Genomic DNA, 16253 nt, shown 5'->3' with positions numbered 1-16253 from the left:
CAACATATCGGTAGAGGTTAACTTTTCCAATCAAAGGAAATGCTTGATAACATGAACAGTAAAACTCTATATCGAAATACGGATTATATACTCTTCTTTATGTGTTTTTTGGTTCTTTACCGAGAAAATTTTTATAAATCAATTAAAATAAAGATGTAGAAATTTAGTATTTTTTTCTTAATAAAGTTTTTAGGGTATACGACTTTTTTTTAATTTATTGGCCGTTATGACATTTAATTTATTTGTATCTTTCACCTGACCTGATTAGCTTGCAGTTTCAGTAAAGTTAATTAATTATTTATCTATGTTAATATATATATTGAATAAATATGATATTGTGTCTTAGGATATTTGCGGGTTTTTAACAGCACTTTTAGTAGTAGAAAAAAAATAATTATGTAGGTATTGGCAATAATGGCATAATAACCTCGTTTTATTTTAATTAAATCCTGAAATTATCTGAATTATTACTGAATGCTGAATTATTTATCTCCCAAAACAGGGAATGCAGTTACTATGGCAACAGTATACGCACACATCCTAGACAGAGAAACTAATAGACGCAATGACGATTTCCTTCTCACTTACACAAGAAAGAGAACGAAAATCACGTTACAAATAGTTTAGACAGAGATAGAATTATCAAATCTTTTGTCCTTTATCGCGTAACCAGTTTTGGTGTTCGTTTCGCTACTCAAGTAGCGAAACAAACTTGACAGTTGGTGCGTTCATTGTATTTTTTGTACAATTTTCGCTTACTTTTATGTTAGAAAACGTCTAATCCAGTGAAAAGGCCGAGAATCAATCCTTATATGATATCGAAGTTTATACAATGGTGCATTGTCGTATTATTTCATGATAAAGTGATAACAAGAAGAAAATTGCCGGCGTGTGTTTTTTCGCATAAGTACGCCTATTTTTCCCTACATATAGTTTCTCAGTGCTGTTTATTTATGCCATAGCATGACGGAACCTTATATTGCATTAAAATCCAGAAGATAATAGGATTTTCCAGTTTTTATCATTCATAACCTATAATTATTTATCGTGTAAGTGCTGCCAGCGTAAGCTAAGAAAAATGTCCCGATTTTCTATAAAAATATCGACTCGTCGACAATGTAAACAAATAAATATGGAGTCCAATAATAGAGTAAATAACCTAAAGTGCTTCGTTATATGTAAATATGTTATTTTAATTTATTCGTTCTCCTTTTTATAATTTCCTAACGACAACATTATTTAACATTCTTCATGAATTTATAATATTATTAGATTCCGAGTCAAGAGGTTAACTATTCTTTACTAATAATTTAATTGAGTGTTTTAGATTTCGACTTTTGAGGAGAATACTAATCCAGTACCATATAAAGATGCCGAAATACTATTAATAACGGAAACAAAAACAAACAATGTAACAGTATTTGGGTGTATTTGGAAAACAAAAAAAATATTTTAATTAAAAAAAAAGTATAATAAAAATTAAAAAGTAAAATTTATTAAACTAAATAATTGTTTTAATTAAATCCTGAAAATTATTTATCTCCCAAAACAGGGAATGCAGTTCCTATAGCAACATTATACGCAACATTAAAAAACTATCTCTGTCTCAATCGCGGTTTCACGGCCCCTTGTTCTATTTGTTTCTCTGTCTACGGCACACATTGATAAACTATCTCTGTCTCAATCGCGGTTTCACGGCCCCTTGGTTTTTTAGTTTCTCTGTCTATGGGAGTAAGTCAGATGAAATGGTGTATTTGTGGGAGAAACACTTTTTAGGGAGTTTTTTGAGAGGGAAAATTTTTTAAAGGAATCCTCTCTTAATTTCAAATTTACTGCTGCTCTCAGTACTTGCTTTGCTTTATTTAACATAATATTCTAAATGTATTTTCAATCTATTTCAATTCATGACAATGTATACTTCTCAGAGACTTGCAACACTAAGTAATTACTGCATCGTAAATTTTTATTATACAAAAGACAAAAGAGAATGTGTATCATATACATATTGATAACGATTTAAGCGAAATACTGGTAGTTTAGTGATTGGCTTCTGTTCTAATTTTAAATTCTAATACGAAGTAACAATTTAACCAGTGAGCTGACTTTGGGATCCTACAATACCTACCTACATAACAATGTCTGTTAATATTTTTTTGTATTTTCTCTTTTATAATGTAATTTTTATATTTTCGCTAAAAAATTATTTGTTTTGAATACCGTACAAAAAGTTTATTATGCAACGTTGGTTTTTTTTAGAAGACCGTAAGAAGAAAAAAATTAAATTGTTACGAAAAATGTCTGAAAAACTCAACCCCGAAAAGTCCGAAATATTATCTCAAGAATGGACATTTACTGTATCTGTATCCAATATAGGACCTAAGGAGAAGGTGGTTATGGCAGGAAATATTGCTGAACTCGGAGAATGGGATTATAAAAAAGTTGTTCTGCTTCACCAAGTTGAAGATACAGATATATGGACTATTACTATAATTATACCTAATACTTGTGATGTATTCTACCGCTATGCCATATGTCTTTTTAATGAAGAAACCAAAGACATAATTGTACGGCGATGGGAAACTAACATTCAACCTAGAGTAATTAAAGAAAATATGCTACATCCAGTTACAGATACATTTGGTGAATATGGTGGAAAGCAAAACATTTGTAGGGGATGGCTGACCTCCCAAAGCTTAGTTCAGTTCAAATTTAATAACAATCCTTTAAAACTAAAAAGTCGTTTTGTTGGTAGACTAATAAATATAAAGATAACTCCTGTTAAGTTATCTTTTGGCGCTGAGCCTCAAATAGAAGATTCATCTCTTAGTACAGATACAGCAGATGTTGAAATTCCCGTTGGTGTTTTTGTTGAAATAGCAACCCTTGATAATGACCCATCTATTTGTAACCTTCAACCTCAAGAACAATTTGGTCGAGAATATAAGCCAAATGATATCATGTTAGTCAATGTCTTAGCACCAAACCCTAAAAGTCTTGCTTATCTCATAGATTTCTATTCATATAGCACTCGTGCTTCGGTTGAAGAACCTCCATGTCATATAGGGTATACATATGTTTTGCCAAACATGTTTAAGCCTTCAGAAGGCTCATTGGAGTTGCCGGTTACCTGTAATGTTAAGCATCGACCCCTTGGTACAATACATTTTGAATATCTTATTGTATCTCCTATGGAGGATAGCCTCTGCAATTTGGAAACAACTTATGCTAAGCACTGGGATCCATCTTGGACTGGACTAGAAGTTGGCCACAGGGGATTAGGTGCAAGCTTCAAAACTAAGGAGTAAGTAAATCAGTTTATTTCATATATTATCAAAATTAATTAACCTTTTTTCTTTAAACATAAACAGTAATGTTGTAATAAAGAAGCAGATTTTTTTTGTTTTCTTTAGATTCAAATAAAATTTAATGATGCATTTGATATAAAAGCATTCACATTTTAAGAGGCTCTCATTTCTGACAAATAGTATATTAATATTATGTATTTTATATGTAACATGAACAGAGATAAATAATCAGTATGGATATCAACAAACAGTAGCTAAACTTTACTTGAAAAAAAAGGGTGTATATCTATCTGTACACATAACCTTTCTTCTTTTGCCTTAAAACTAATTCGAGTGTAAAATATTCTGTCAGTGTCATTTATTATGGAGAATAGAGAATAGTGTACACTTTTTTACATTGTACACTTTTAGCTTTCACTCATTTTTATATAAAATGTCATGTACATCAAATTAGAAAGAAAGACATAATACTGATTTTGTTATATTGTTCCATGATCTCAACTTCCTTCCTGTATATATGTTATATTAAACATATGTCTTATACTTTGCAATTAGGCCCCGTACTGGAGAATTCACGATGCTTAGTGATAGGGCCTACTTGTTTCGTTCTCCAAAATGTTTAAACATTTCAGGGGAAATGCCATTCGTGAAAACACAATAGCTTCCCTTAAAAAGGCAGCTGCCAGCGGGGCAGACATGCTGGAATTTGATGTGCAACTCAGTAAAGACATGATACCAGTAATTTATCATGATTATCATGTGTGTATTTCAATGAAAAGAAAAAAAGAAGTTGACTTCACAGAAATGCTAGAATTGCCTGTCAAAGATTTGACCTTGGAGCACCTACAGAAACTTAAGGTATCGCGACAAAACTATTCATCCAGTCTTCATTTTATTAAATCGCCATAAAGTTTCTTCATGATTTTTACAAATGATTGTACCAAGGTCTTTTCTTTTTTTTTTATCATTAAAACATGTTATATTCAAACTCTTTATTCGTGAAATTAGAAATTTTCTCTTCATAATTTGTAAAGATTGATTATTTATCATTGTATTTTTTTACACATTATATTAATCGTACTTTGTCATAAATTCCACCAACTTAAATCCGTAATTTTCAAATATTAGTTTTTAATATAATTGTAAATTTGCTATTCTTAATTAAATGACCAACTTAGGTAAATAGTTCTTTATTAAATAACATTTTTATTAAGTTCATTTTATCAAAAAATTATAATAATAATTATTAATATATCGTTAATTTATTTAAGCGAAAGTGTACTTTACGGATCACGTCTGCCATTTACGATAAAGGATAGTGACCCAGTAAGAGTATATGTAGCCTAAGTCTAACTTTAACTAAACACAAGTCTTCCATTGACGAAGAATTCAATTCTTGCAGTTTTCATTTTAGTTTATTTGTTTAATTTGTTCATAAAGACATCAAATATATATTTAATATTTTTTACATTTATTGAATATACTTTTCAAATGTTAAATTTGGTTTTACAAATAAGATGTCCAATTATACGAGTGTACTTTATTAATGTAATGTTTTCTTTTTTTTATATTAATAATAAAAAAATATATATATTAATAAAAAAAGAAAACTGTGTCTAAAAATATTATTTCTGCTTATAGTAAAACTGCTTGTTTTTTTATTAAAATCATATATTTTTCTAATGTAAACATACACACATAACATAAAAAAATTATTCTATGTATACATTAAATAGATGTAAAACTTGTATATTTTTAATTGGGTTTTGTTTTCTTTCTAGGTGTACCATTTAGTAGAAGGTCGTAACCATGAAATTTTGTTTTTTGATGAAGATTTAGAAGAACATCAACCTTTTCCAACACTTGAAGATGCTCTCAAAAAGATAGATGTACATGTCGGTTTCAACATTGAGCTTAAGTGGACTATGGAATTGAATGATGGCACCTTTGAACTAAATAATCCATTTGACATGAATACATATGTTGACAAGGTATTCTATAAGACATATATACGATATCATGCACTTTTTTATAAAAAGAAAAAAAAATTATTTAATGTGAATATATTTTTCTAAACAGGTCTTAGAAGTTGTTTTGAAACATGCCGGAGAGCGTCGTATTGTTCTTTCTTGTTTCAACCCCGATATATGCACTATGGTTCGAAACAAACAGAATAAATATCCAGTCATGTTTTTAACAGTGGTACGTGTTTCGCTCTAATTGATTCGTTTCTTCTTCAGCTAAAGAGTATTACTAAACACAATTGTTCATTTTCAGGGAGTTTCTGAAAAGTATCAGCCATACCGTGATCCGAGGTGCTTGACTATACCAGCGGCTGTCCAAAACGCTATTAGCTCCGATATTTTGGGCATTGTCGTGCACACTGAGGATTTACTCCGAGATCCTACTCAGGTATACTTTAGTATTTTTTTTAACTTTAGTTTATGTTTTACTGGGTATGTAATTCAGCTTGTGGTATGGGTATATGAATTCATACGTAATTAGGCGCACGGCCTTAATATTATAATATAATTTATATAACATATGATAATATTACTTAGCTTTGGTATCACGAACAATATCACCCATAATGGCATGTTTTATATGAAACATCCAAAATTTGTTCATTTTTTTCTATTCTGATTACAAAAAATAAAGTATAATATGCTAATGCCACCTCTCCGTTGAGAGAAGGCTTGGAACTTATTCTACCACGCTGCTCCAATGCGGGTTTGTGGATACACAAGTCACATCAGATTTTCATTCGTGTCTTTACGATGTTCTTTTACTTCACCGCCGAACAGGAAATTTTAAGTAGGATTTTTTGAATTGTAACCATTTGTCCTTTTTCTATCAGGCTAATGAATTTTTAGTGTCGATTACAATGCCTTATTAACTTACTTAAATTCATTATGTTATGTATACTTAGTGTGTCGCTATCATTTCGACATAAAATATTATATCATTTTCGACTGTTACAAGTTTAGTACAACAAGCATTAAACTGATAAAACATGTCGTTAATTCGTTATCATTAGTTGAATAATAATCTAACGTAATTGAGGTAAAAAAAACCACTATTATATTACATAAAACATACATAATTAAGGTGATTACTTTTACAACTATGCAGGAAACAGTAATTATTATCTTCCTAACGTTTTCTAATCGGTAATGAATATTCAATTTATTATATCATATTGTTGTCACATTGAATGCTACAAAAGCAAGGGTTACTTATGTGAGATAAGTAGAACTTTTTTGAAATCACAGCCTGAAAATGTCTACTCCAAATGATAGGACGCCTCCTCTCATTTTGAGGACAAGGTTTGGTTATTCCACGGTGCTGCTCCTTTGCGGGTTCCACATCACCACATGTGACAACCAACAAAATAATTTTTATATGAGATATGCCGGTTTCCTAACGATGTCTTCCTTTACCGTCGTTAATTCAGATGAATAATAAACACAAATTAAGTACATGAAAATGTGGTGGTTCTCGCTTGAAATTAACGCGCAATAATCGGCTAAATATTTTCATATCAATAAACAATCTGTAATTTTTTTAAGACTATTATTATAATTTTTGTTACACAAAATAAATAAACGAACAATACAATCTTCATGCAAATTCTTAGACAGACTTTTGCATTGATTAAAAGAGTTTAGAAAATTGGACTTGTAAATATGTAATACCTAATAACTTTGACAAAAAATGTAATAGATTTTAGTTATCTCATGTTATGTTATATGATATCTATCACATTGAATAGGATAAAGATAATACATACGCTGTTTAATAAAGGCTATCAGAAATAGTCGTTAGTAATATTGACATGATAACGAATATTGAAAAAAGACTGCTTTTAGTAAAACATTATTAATTTATTCCATCTAGTATTCGTATTATTAAAAATTTTAGCAAAACATATAACGAGTTTTCATGATTCGATAAAAAATTCTTATTTCAAAAATGTTGATCACTTTAATTCTTTTTTCCGTTTTTAAAAGTCGTTAATGATATGTATATAAGATTCGTCGTTATAGGCATTTACTTAGTGTATTAATTGAAAATAAAAGCAAAGAATATATGAAATGTTTCGAACATTTTTTTTTTAGTTTCCCAAATATAACGCTCCTTAATCTATCTATCAAACAAAAAAAAACTGTTGAAAAACAGATTAGAAAAAGTGTACTGAACATTTTCGACTATATCCATTTATATGTAGATATTTTATACATTTTTAAAGCTATGTCCAGAGAAATTATTTCAGCAACTTTCTTTACTCAAAAACATTTTTTCTCATTTCAGGTGAAACTAGTGACAGACGTCGGTTTGGTCATATTTTGCTGGGGAGATGACAATAACGATAAGAATACTATAAAAAAGCTCAAGGAAATGGGCTTGCATGCTGTGATATATGATAAACTCGACAAGTATACCACTAAAGAAGTTAAGGTAATTTTGTATTTAGCTTAACATGTCAAGTGTATACATAATTAGTCGTAGAATTTAGCTTTATTTTTTTCATTCTGCTGCACAAGAGCATTTTGTTTTATTTTTAGTTATACTATTTATATTTTATTTAAATAAGTAAGATTTATCCAACTATTGCACATAATAACAACTGAGGCGTGTAACGAAAGGTCATCTTCACGATACCTCGAAGACAAAATCCCTTTACATCTGCCCGTATTTGTCGTGACTGAACGCGTGCGCGTCCCCGCACAGGAGAGCATATTCTTGGTGGAGGCTCGCGAGTCGCAGCGGGAGCTCATTGGGCTGGCCGCACTGGAGGCGTCGCCGCGCAGCGGGAGCTCCGTGTCCGCGCCCAGCGCCGGCGACTCCGGCGCTCGGCCCTTCCTCGACCTGTCCCAGCGCCGGGAGATAGGGGCGCGCTCGACCGTCACCTCTCTGGAATCGCTCGCCTCCTCTATTGAAATACGAGACGATCCGACCGACAAAAACTTAAAACGCAACCGAGATCTCATTAGGAGTATCGATAAAGAGTCCCAAGTAAAAGAGCAGCGAAACTCGTTTAAAGGTCTCTTTGCAACTTGCGACGTCGATAAATCCAAAGGTTCCCCGAAAAAATCCCGTAAAGACGAGTAGATACGATTGCACAATTTCATTTCGATATAACTACTGAATAATTTGCACAATGCATTAGTTATTAATTTCCTTAGTGAGGCTTGCCACATTACATAAAACATTCACTAAATTTTATTATTTTTAATAGAATGTATATTATAACAATCAAAAATATTTTAAAGTGGATGTCCTTAGGCCAATTTTTAAGTATTAAAACATAATCAATATATTATACATATTTTATTTTTATAAATAAATAGTGTCTATGAGGACTATGCATGTTTCGTTATGTCTAATGACGTTAATGTTTTTTTCAAATCAGTAATAAAAATAATAATATCATTTCAATCGATTATATTGGTATATTATGTATATGGCAACACACAAAGCTCTACCAGCTTATTATTCTATTATAAAAAGTTCTCTTAGCATATTTTTTTTTCTTAATTTTGTATAAACTGATTAGTAGAATTTATTAGTTTTTAAATAATTTTAGTTATTATTACATGTATAAAGTTACAGCATCTTCTGTTTATGCGCTTTGTAAGTTTATTTTCCACATTTTAGAACAAACCATAGTTTTCTAATAATATTTATAGTAACCTTATGTTTTGTACGATTTTAGTCTGTGATACAATAAATGATAAATTAATGTTATATACATCATATATTTTTTACATCTGTATTATAAAATTTATACATCTATAAATAAATATTTAATCATAATGTGACTGTATCTCTTTATTTTAACTGAACATGTCTGTGCTAAAGGATATGGCTGGTCCAACTGTAGCAGAGTAAAGGTACCACACACAGGTGTCTCAAAAACCAAACAAATACAAACCTGTTAAAACTTTGAATGTGTTCTATGGTGTGTTTGGTTTTGGGTCATTTGGTTTTTGTAATTAATAGGTAGACAGCGTGCTAAACAATTTTGATTTTTTTGTTTCTAAACATTGGTCCCCATCAAGCCTATTTACAGAATCTATTTATCATATTTTTTATTAAATTTGCCTGCAAAAGTTAAAGGAATAAGCTAAGATAAGGATGAGATACGTCGAAATAGAAGACGTGTTTAAATGCCTTTAACCTTTTCAGGATATATCAAACTGCATTGAGGTTTATTAGCATCCTTTATCATAATAAAAAAAGTGTTGTATCCAGGACGTAGCGCAGATAATTTTTAAACTGAAATCATGGAGAGTATTTTTTATTGCGGAATAGTGCCTCTGATAAATCAGTTACGAAGTAAACTTCATTTTTAGACTGTGTGTCTAGCAATAAATTATTGTTACATTTACAATCGCTTTTACTTTTCAATTTTACTCATAAGTAAATTAAATAACAATTAGGAGTAGATTTAATATATTTATTGAATAACAAAAATGTGTATAAAGAATATATTATTAATGACTAAATATTATATGAATAAATAAATTTTGTAAAGGACGGAATGTTATTTTTTAATCACAACAACTAGCTACCTTTTATAAAATTACTTGAGTTTCTAAAACTGCTATAAATATATTTGGAATACTATGTCGATTCCATTGCAATAAGTATAACAAAAAAATAAATGAATTTATTATTATAATACAAATGTGTTAAATCTTTAAAATTGATTGTGCGCAAAATTATTGCTACTCATTTTATTTCAGTTTCAAATATTCACAAACTTGAATAAAATTGAGCTTTGGCTTAAAGTTAAAATTCCTACCTATATTAAAATTCCAATTCTATCTATACATATATTTATGTTAATTGTAAGCTGAATTACATAGTAAACAATAATAATTTAATGATAGCATGTAATTAAAATACACAATTTCTGAAAAGACATAATCAAACTTGATGTATGTGTATATACACTTTTTGTGCTCATGGCGACTAGTATGATTTTAAATACTTAGTTTGTAATTATTTGTCACTTTTAAGATATATATATATATATATAAGAAAAAGCAAGAGCAATAATAATTTTAAGTACAAATAATACATATTGCATACGACATATGCTACAGGATGATAATCTGTTTTTTTGTAACAATATATAAGTTAAACAAAATATACATAATAAAACAATTAATTAGCATGTCGTTTTATTTTTGTACCTGGTACATTCGATTTTATGTTTCGAGCCTTCTTTTACGTGGATATTGTACCGATCAACTCGCACGATATGTACAATGGCAAATATAATGCGAAAAGTCCCCAACTGATTTAAATAATAGAATAGCCCAGGAATAATGAAACAAAACAATACATTTTTCAGATCAAAGGCTGGATGTTGGCACACAATAGTCCATTTGAAACAAAAAGATATATTTTAATTATATGTGCAGACCATAATTCCCATATTTTACTCAGCTCTTCTTTTTACATATAGCCAATTTCCATATTATATTTTTAAGCTATTTGTCTAAATGAATATTTGGCTTATCTTTATCAGGTCCAAAATATTCAGAAAATAAGAATTAAGTGCATATCATCAATGTATTTACCATGATGATTATTTTTCTAAACCTTGTAAGTAAAAACTATGTTCATTAAAATTCATTATTTTATGTTGTTTACTTGTTTTCATTGGTAAAATTCCTTTTAATATAAATATTTCACTTAAAATTAAATCTGTGATATTAAGCATTGAATTCAATAATTGCCTACTAATTTAATTTTATCTATTTTAAATAATAGCAAAGAAATTATTTTGAAATAATCAAATCTTTTGTGGATCAATGTATATCTAACATGGCGCATATTTTCAATTCCTTTTTGATTAAAAATGATGAAAGCCGCTCAATTTTTTTTACTGTAAACCATAGCATTTATAATATAAACAAAAGAGCCTTAAAGTTATCCATTAAGTACAGTAACATCCACTAATACACGTTAGTCTTAATATAAAAAAAATGTCTAGTCAGCTAAAAAAAAAACAAGTAACAAATATATAATAAGTAATAAAAAATGTATAGTAACATTTTAAGATTGACTAAAACCATTTTTTATGATTTAGTACAAAAATACTGTTTTTGTTTTATGGCTTTTTTTACAAAAATATCTACCAATTACAATATTCAAACTTGCTATTTTGCTCAAATAATAATACTGAAATATTTATCCACGGTTTTTTACCAACATTATAATTTTTAAAATTAATCTAATTTTTAAATAACAGAAATATGCTTGAGTTGAAAATTTTTTAAATTCGAAAATGTTTAACGGATTTCAAATTAGGAGCACAATTTCATTTTATATGCAAAACTGAAGAAACTTTTTAGGTAGGTAAATATCTTTGTAAATAAAATTTATATCTAGGTAAAAATGGACGATATAAATAATAATGTTATATAATATAAATAATAATGTATAACATTTTTTATACATTAAAAAATGTTAAGAATAATTTAAATACTTAGTTTAATATTATACAATTTTATGTATAGTACTATAAATTCAAAATGGACGGACACGTTACTATTTTTATAATAACTAACTCAGTATAACTGAATACTTTGAGTAGGTAAAGTGAAAAACTTAGCTAATCCTCCAGGTGGCTTCGTTTTCAAGTGTTCTTCTATGAACTGACAAGGACAGATGAATTTTTCGCCATGGCGTCCGGGTTGAGCACTGCTGAGATTCAATCTGTTTTTAACTGCATGTGATCCCCAACGACCGGCATATCGTAAATATAGAAGCGCACCTCTCTCCTACATAGACATTTTTTATAAATTAAAATTTATTATTTGAGCTTCTCTTACTACGACAAATTTAAAAATATTGACTTGCCAAACTTAAGCGGTTTGGTCAATCAAGACCGCGGCGCCTGAGCCAGTTGTTGCACGGTGGACAACAGGCACGATTATCTTTGGGTTCTTTGTTCCGCAATATCTCCTCTATATACTGACAAGGGCACAACGCATTAGCTAAGTGCCTTGGCGAAGCGGGATTTCCGCCATCCTCGTCTAGTGTCCAATCGAGTCGTCGTCTTAAGAAGTCTTTGCCCCACCGCTGAAGATACCGGAGGAACACTTGCTCCGCCATATCCTGCACATTTATATGCCTTGCTTACCCATTACGTAAACCTTACACCGCTACTATTAAATACCAAACACTAATACATATTATTAGATATTAAGTATGGGTTAATATACAATAAGGGTTACATAAAATACGTTTTTAGAATAGTTGACATTGCATTTTGTTATATTTCCCATTCAACCTATTAGTGAATTTTATAGAGTAAGAACTACTGTCAGGGCTTGGCACTTTGAATTACTTGTGATTGAAATATAAAAACGTATTTAGTACTTCAATTACTTTCTAAAAAAATTATTATATTGTGTTTCAAATGCAAATACTTATGGCTTAAAAATACATTTTCACAAAAATATATTTACAACCAAACTTCAATATAACAAAATTGAACAATAATCCAGAGAAAATATGTCAATTTTTGATATACCCTATATAAAGTTTACATGAGCAATATAAGCGTCTAAGTTAAAGTCTTTCTTAGAGAAGTGCATTTACGATAATTTATTGCAATCAAATGTCTGAATGTACTAATGTTTAATAAAAAAAACTTTATGGCCTTACAACTTTCGAGAATTAGTGTGCCCCGAAAAAAGAAGTGACAAAAAAGGCCTGTTTAATACTATATATTTTAATAAAAGTAAAAAATATAAGCGATAAAACACTAGAAGCACTTTCTGGTGTCTATAATATATATGTATAATAAATAGAGCTTAAGGAGGTAGAATCATATGTAATGTTATTAATACATGTTGAATGCATTAACAATTATGTCCTTATTTATTTGTCACAATTTAATAACATAAACTTGTTAACAATAATTAATAACTGATAGCAGTCTACTATACAGATACTGAACCAGAATGCTCTTTGCATTCAGGTTCAGTAAACAACAAAAAAACAACAAAATTTTTGCATATCAACTATGGGAAAATAACTTGACCGTATTTACGTAAAAATAAATTGAAGCATTATATAAGCTGAAGTTTTAGTTTAATATTGGAAAGAAATTATTATATAGTTAAAAATATTTAGTATTTTTAATTATAAGATAGATAAAAGATACGAATTGCTAAAATATATTAGTAAATTTAATTGAAAAGCATAAGCACTGCAATGTTAGGGATATGGCATTTAAACAAAGTGATAAAGCAGACGAATTTCATACGCACTAAAGTTATGAAGAGTGTAGTTTATTGAACACCTGTTTCATATAAATACAGATATTTTTGCCTGTGAACACTGTGCCACAACTGGTTTTTGTTTATATAAATTATTGATGAATTACTAAATTCGGGTATTTTTTCAACAAATAGACATCACCTGTTTCACACCTGCTATACTAGCTTTGTGGTCAAGTTATTTCAAATTTGTAAGCTAAAACTCCAAAAAACAAAAACAAGTGTTAGCTTAATTCTAAGCTAAAACATGTTTTTTTTTGTTCACTTTTTCTTACAAAATTAAATAAAAAGTGATATAAAATTAAATAATTGAGTTGAAAAATTATATTTATATTTAACATATAAAAATTTTTAGTTCAGAATTTATTTCCATAACTAAAAGCAAAATAAAAGAGAAGTTTACAAAAATATATTCATAAATTACCTGTTTTCGGGATAATCTTGTAGATTGGCTGCCTTGTATGACAATATCATTGGTTGACACATCTAATCGTCGTTCCCAACCTTGCATTATTGTTTTACCTTCCTCGCTATCAATAAACTGCTGTAAATGTGCTATGCATGGCCCCGAATCAAAATACATATAGCAAAGGTTTACTTTGTGACATGATATTCTTCCTCTGTCATCTAATGCTAGCAAAAGTTTGTGTTTATTCAATAATTTATTAACACTTGCTAAACATTGCTCTAATCCTTTGGATAGTTTTAACTTTATCCACATGCAAAGAAAAATGGCCATTGCATTAAGAACAAGCCACATAACTCCAAGTGCAAATAATGTCAGACCAGTCAAGCCCGAAAATAGTAAGGTTAGGAGCACAAGAAATGCTATAGTAATCCAACAAACTAGAACTCTCTTGTAGCAAATATTATACATTGTAAAACGGGCATCATTTACAAGAAGTTCCATTGCATGAACATATTCCTCAACAGTCAGCTGTAAAAAGAGAATAAGCCATTTATTGAATGGAAACTACATTTTTAGAGAAAATTAAAAAAAAAAAAATTGGTACACAAACAATACAACTGGAATAATTGACTGTAACATGATTATGTATCTTAGATATTTTATTATTTTTTGACAAACATATATTTAAAGTGTGTTTGTGTTTATTCAATAATTTATTAACACTTGCTAAACATTGATCTAATCCTTTGGATAGTTTTAACTTTATCCACATTTAACTTTATCCACCATACAAAGAAATATGGCCATTGCATTAATTTTGCTATTTTGATAAAACTTTACTAATTTTAACAATTCTTATTTATAGAGCAAAAGTAAGGCCAGTAAAGTTAAATTCAATACAAATTAATCAAATATAAATACAAAACTAAATACATAAAATTAAATGGCAAGTTAAATTCCTGATATATTAAATTTAATATAATATTAATTTAATGAGTCAATATTTTATGTAGCAATGAAAAAAGGGATAAGCAGTCAATCAAAATTTAATGTATAAGCAAATGTCTATAATTGTTTTATATGAATTAGTCAAGAAATATTTATACTTACAGTTAAGCCCTGAGCCATTAGCTCCTCGGGGACAAGTTCTGGACGAAATCTTGCAGTGGTAATCCATGGCCATTTCGTATTAGTAGGCAACAAGGTCACAATAACGTCGCCATTAGCTGCACATACAAGACAGTTACATAGAACATGAAAGAAAATTAAACATTTAATCATTACAATATTTTGTTTGTTAGAACTTACTAAAACCATGACGGGTATTGATATATTCAACATTTTTCATAACAGCACTTTGCGACAGTGGTTCGATATTATTTTCGCTGCGATCTAAGTTTACATGCACTGTTTCAGTTTTTAGTACAGCAGGTATAGCAGAATTTGAAGCCGTTGAATGCCTTATAGTACTAGCAGCTGATTCATCCACCACTTCTGATTTTAGATTAAAATCACTTTGTTGTGGAGATTCATCATCAAATTTAACCCAATTTTTTCTATCTTCATCTTTGTTTAAATTACCATTTGTTTCAATAGCTTCAAATGACTTTTCTTCTGCATTGCTCATTATAACTAAATTTTAATAAAATGTCTGTGGATAAAAAATTATCAAAACAAAAAATGGGTAACAAAACGTAGTATCAATTATCAGCTTGTGTATTTTTTAGTTATTATCACGTCAGATCACAGATGTCAGTCACGAGTCTGCCATTCGGCATTAGACAGTAGACACTAATATTGTTAAAATAATGTTACATAGGGACATTATTTTCGTTCATTACAAATGTATAATGTAATTAAAGCAAATGTGCAATTAAGACTATTCACAGAAAAAGTATTTTTCAATCATAATTATAATGACTAATAATGATCTCATTTATTATTACCTTTTAATTACATGGCAATACCTATGTTAATTTTAATTACAATTATTATTATATAAATCCGTAGACAGAGAAACTAATATAAACCGCAACACTACCTACCAAAAATAAGGGAAATATCAACCCACGTTTTATTACCTTAGGGAAGCTAGATTGTGTTTTTTTTTTTACGAAAATGACATTTTAAAATATTCTATAGCTCGTTCTCAGTTTGTATTTATTTGTAATGTGTTTTAATTTTATTTTCGCATTAAATTAATTGTAAAAAAGATTACCTATCTTTTGTTTTAAT

General features: G+C 29.2%; 2 protein-coding genes across 6 annotated transcripts; one reads left to right on the top strand and one right to left on the bottom strand.

Moving 5' to 3' along the window:
• Nucleotides 1-1947: 1947 nt before the first annotated feature.
• LOC126781051 (glycerophosphocholine phosphodiesterase GPCPD1) lies at nucleotides 1948-10200 on the top strand. 4 transcript variants are annotated; one of them, XM_050505823.1, is made up of 8 exons: nucleotides 1948-2137; nucleotides 2257-3301; nucleotides 3938-4163; nucleotides 5087-5296; nucleotides 5385-5507; nucleotides 5583-5717; nucleotides 7617-7763; nucleotides 9168-10200. In XM_050505823.1, exons 2-8 carry the CDS (start codon nucleotides 2295-2297, stop codon nucleotides 9195-9197), a joined length of 1878 nt encoding a protein of 625 aa, XP_050361780.1. In that variant the 5' UTR covers nucleotides 1948-2137; nucleotides 2257-2294; the 3' UTR covers nucleotides 9198-10200. The 4 variants fall into 4 exon arrangements, with proteins under 4 accessions (XP_050361780.1, XP_050361778.1, XP_050361779.1 ...); XM_050505821.1 differs by lacking the exon at nucleotides 9168-10200 and adding an exon at nucleotides 8037-8550; XM_050505822.1 differs by lacking the exons at nucleotides 1948-2137; nucleotides 9168-10200 and adding exons at nucleotides 2154-2174; nucleotides 8037-8550.
• LOC126781057 (uncharacterized) lies at nucleotides 9751-15872 on the bottom strand. 2 transcript variants are annotated; one of them, XM_050505831.1, is made up of 5 exons: nucleotides 15327-15869; nucleotides 15129-15244; nucleotides 14034-14546; nucleotides 12183-12440; nucleotides 9751-12103 (listed from the first exon to the last, which is right to left on the bottom strand). In XM_050505831.1, the coding sequence occupies exons 1-4, from the start codon at nucleotides 15643-15645 to the stop codon at nucleotides 12201-12203; spliced, it is 1188 nt and encodes a 395-aa protein (XP_050361788.1). In that variant the 5' UTR covers nucleotides 15646-15869; the 3' UTR covers nucleotides 9751-12103; nucleotides 12183-12200. The 2 variants fall into 2 exon arrangements, with proteins under 2 accessions (XP_050361788.1, XP_050361789.1); XM_050505832.1 differs by lacking the exon at nucleotides 12183-12440 and having other exon boundaries at nucleotides 15327-15872.
• Nucleotides 15873-16253: the final 381 nt, after the last annotated feature.

The sequence above is a fragment of the Nymphalis io genome, chromosome 3 (genome assembly GCF_905147045.1).
Source record: "Nymphalis io chromosome 3, ilAglIoxx1.1, whole genome shotgun sequence".
Taxonomy (NCBI): domain Eukaryota; kingdom Metazoa; phylum Arthropoda; class Insecta; order Lepidoptera; family Nymphalidae; genus Nymphalis; species Nymphalis io.
The sequence above is the reverse complement of the archived record's forward strand: the minus strand, read 5'-3'. Positions and strand labels throughout refer to the sequence as shown.

What these genes read in the sequence shown, in the direction of transcription:
- LOC126781057 (XM_050505831.1), bottom strand. Translation starts at nt 15,645, where the DNA reads ATGAGCAATGCAGAAGAAAAGTCATTTGAAGCTATTGAAACAAATGGT. An exon ending in CAATACCCGTCATGGTTTTA is followed by an intron (nt 15,245 to 15,326) that starts GTAAGTTCTAAC and finishes TTGTATGTGCAG; the next exon opens with CTAATGGCGACGTTATTGTG. An exon ending in CAAGATTATCCCGAAAACAG is followed by an intron (nt 12,441 to 14,033) that starts GTAATTTATGAA and finishes ATAAATGTGCAG; the next exon opens with GATATGGCGGAGCAAGTGTT.
- LOC126781051 (XM_050505820.1), top strand. Translation starts at nt 2,235, where the DNA reads ATGCAACGTTGGTTTTTTTTAGAAGACCGTAAGAAGAAAAAAATTAAA. An exon ending in AGCACCTACAGAAACTTAAG is followed by an intron (nt 4,164 to 5,086) that starts GTATCGCGACAA and finishes TTTTCTTTCTAG; the next exon opens with GTGTACCATTTAGTAGAAGG. An exon ending in ATACCACTAAAGAAGTTAAG is followed by an intron (nt 7,764 to 8,036) that starts GTAATTTTGTAT and finishes GTCCCCGCACAG; the next exon opens with GAGAGCATATTCTTGGTGGA.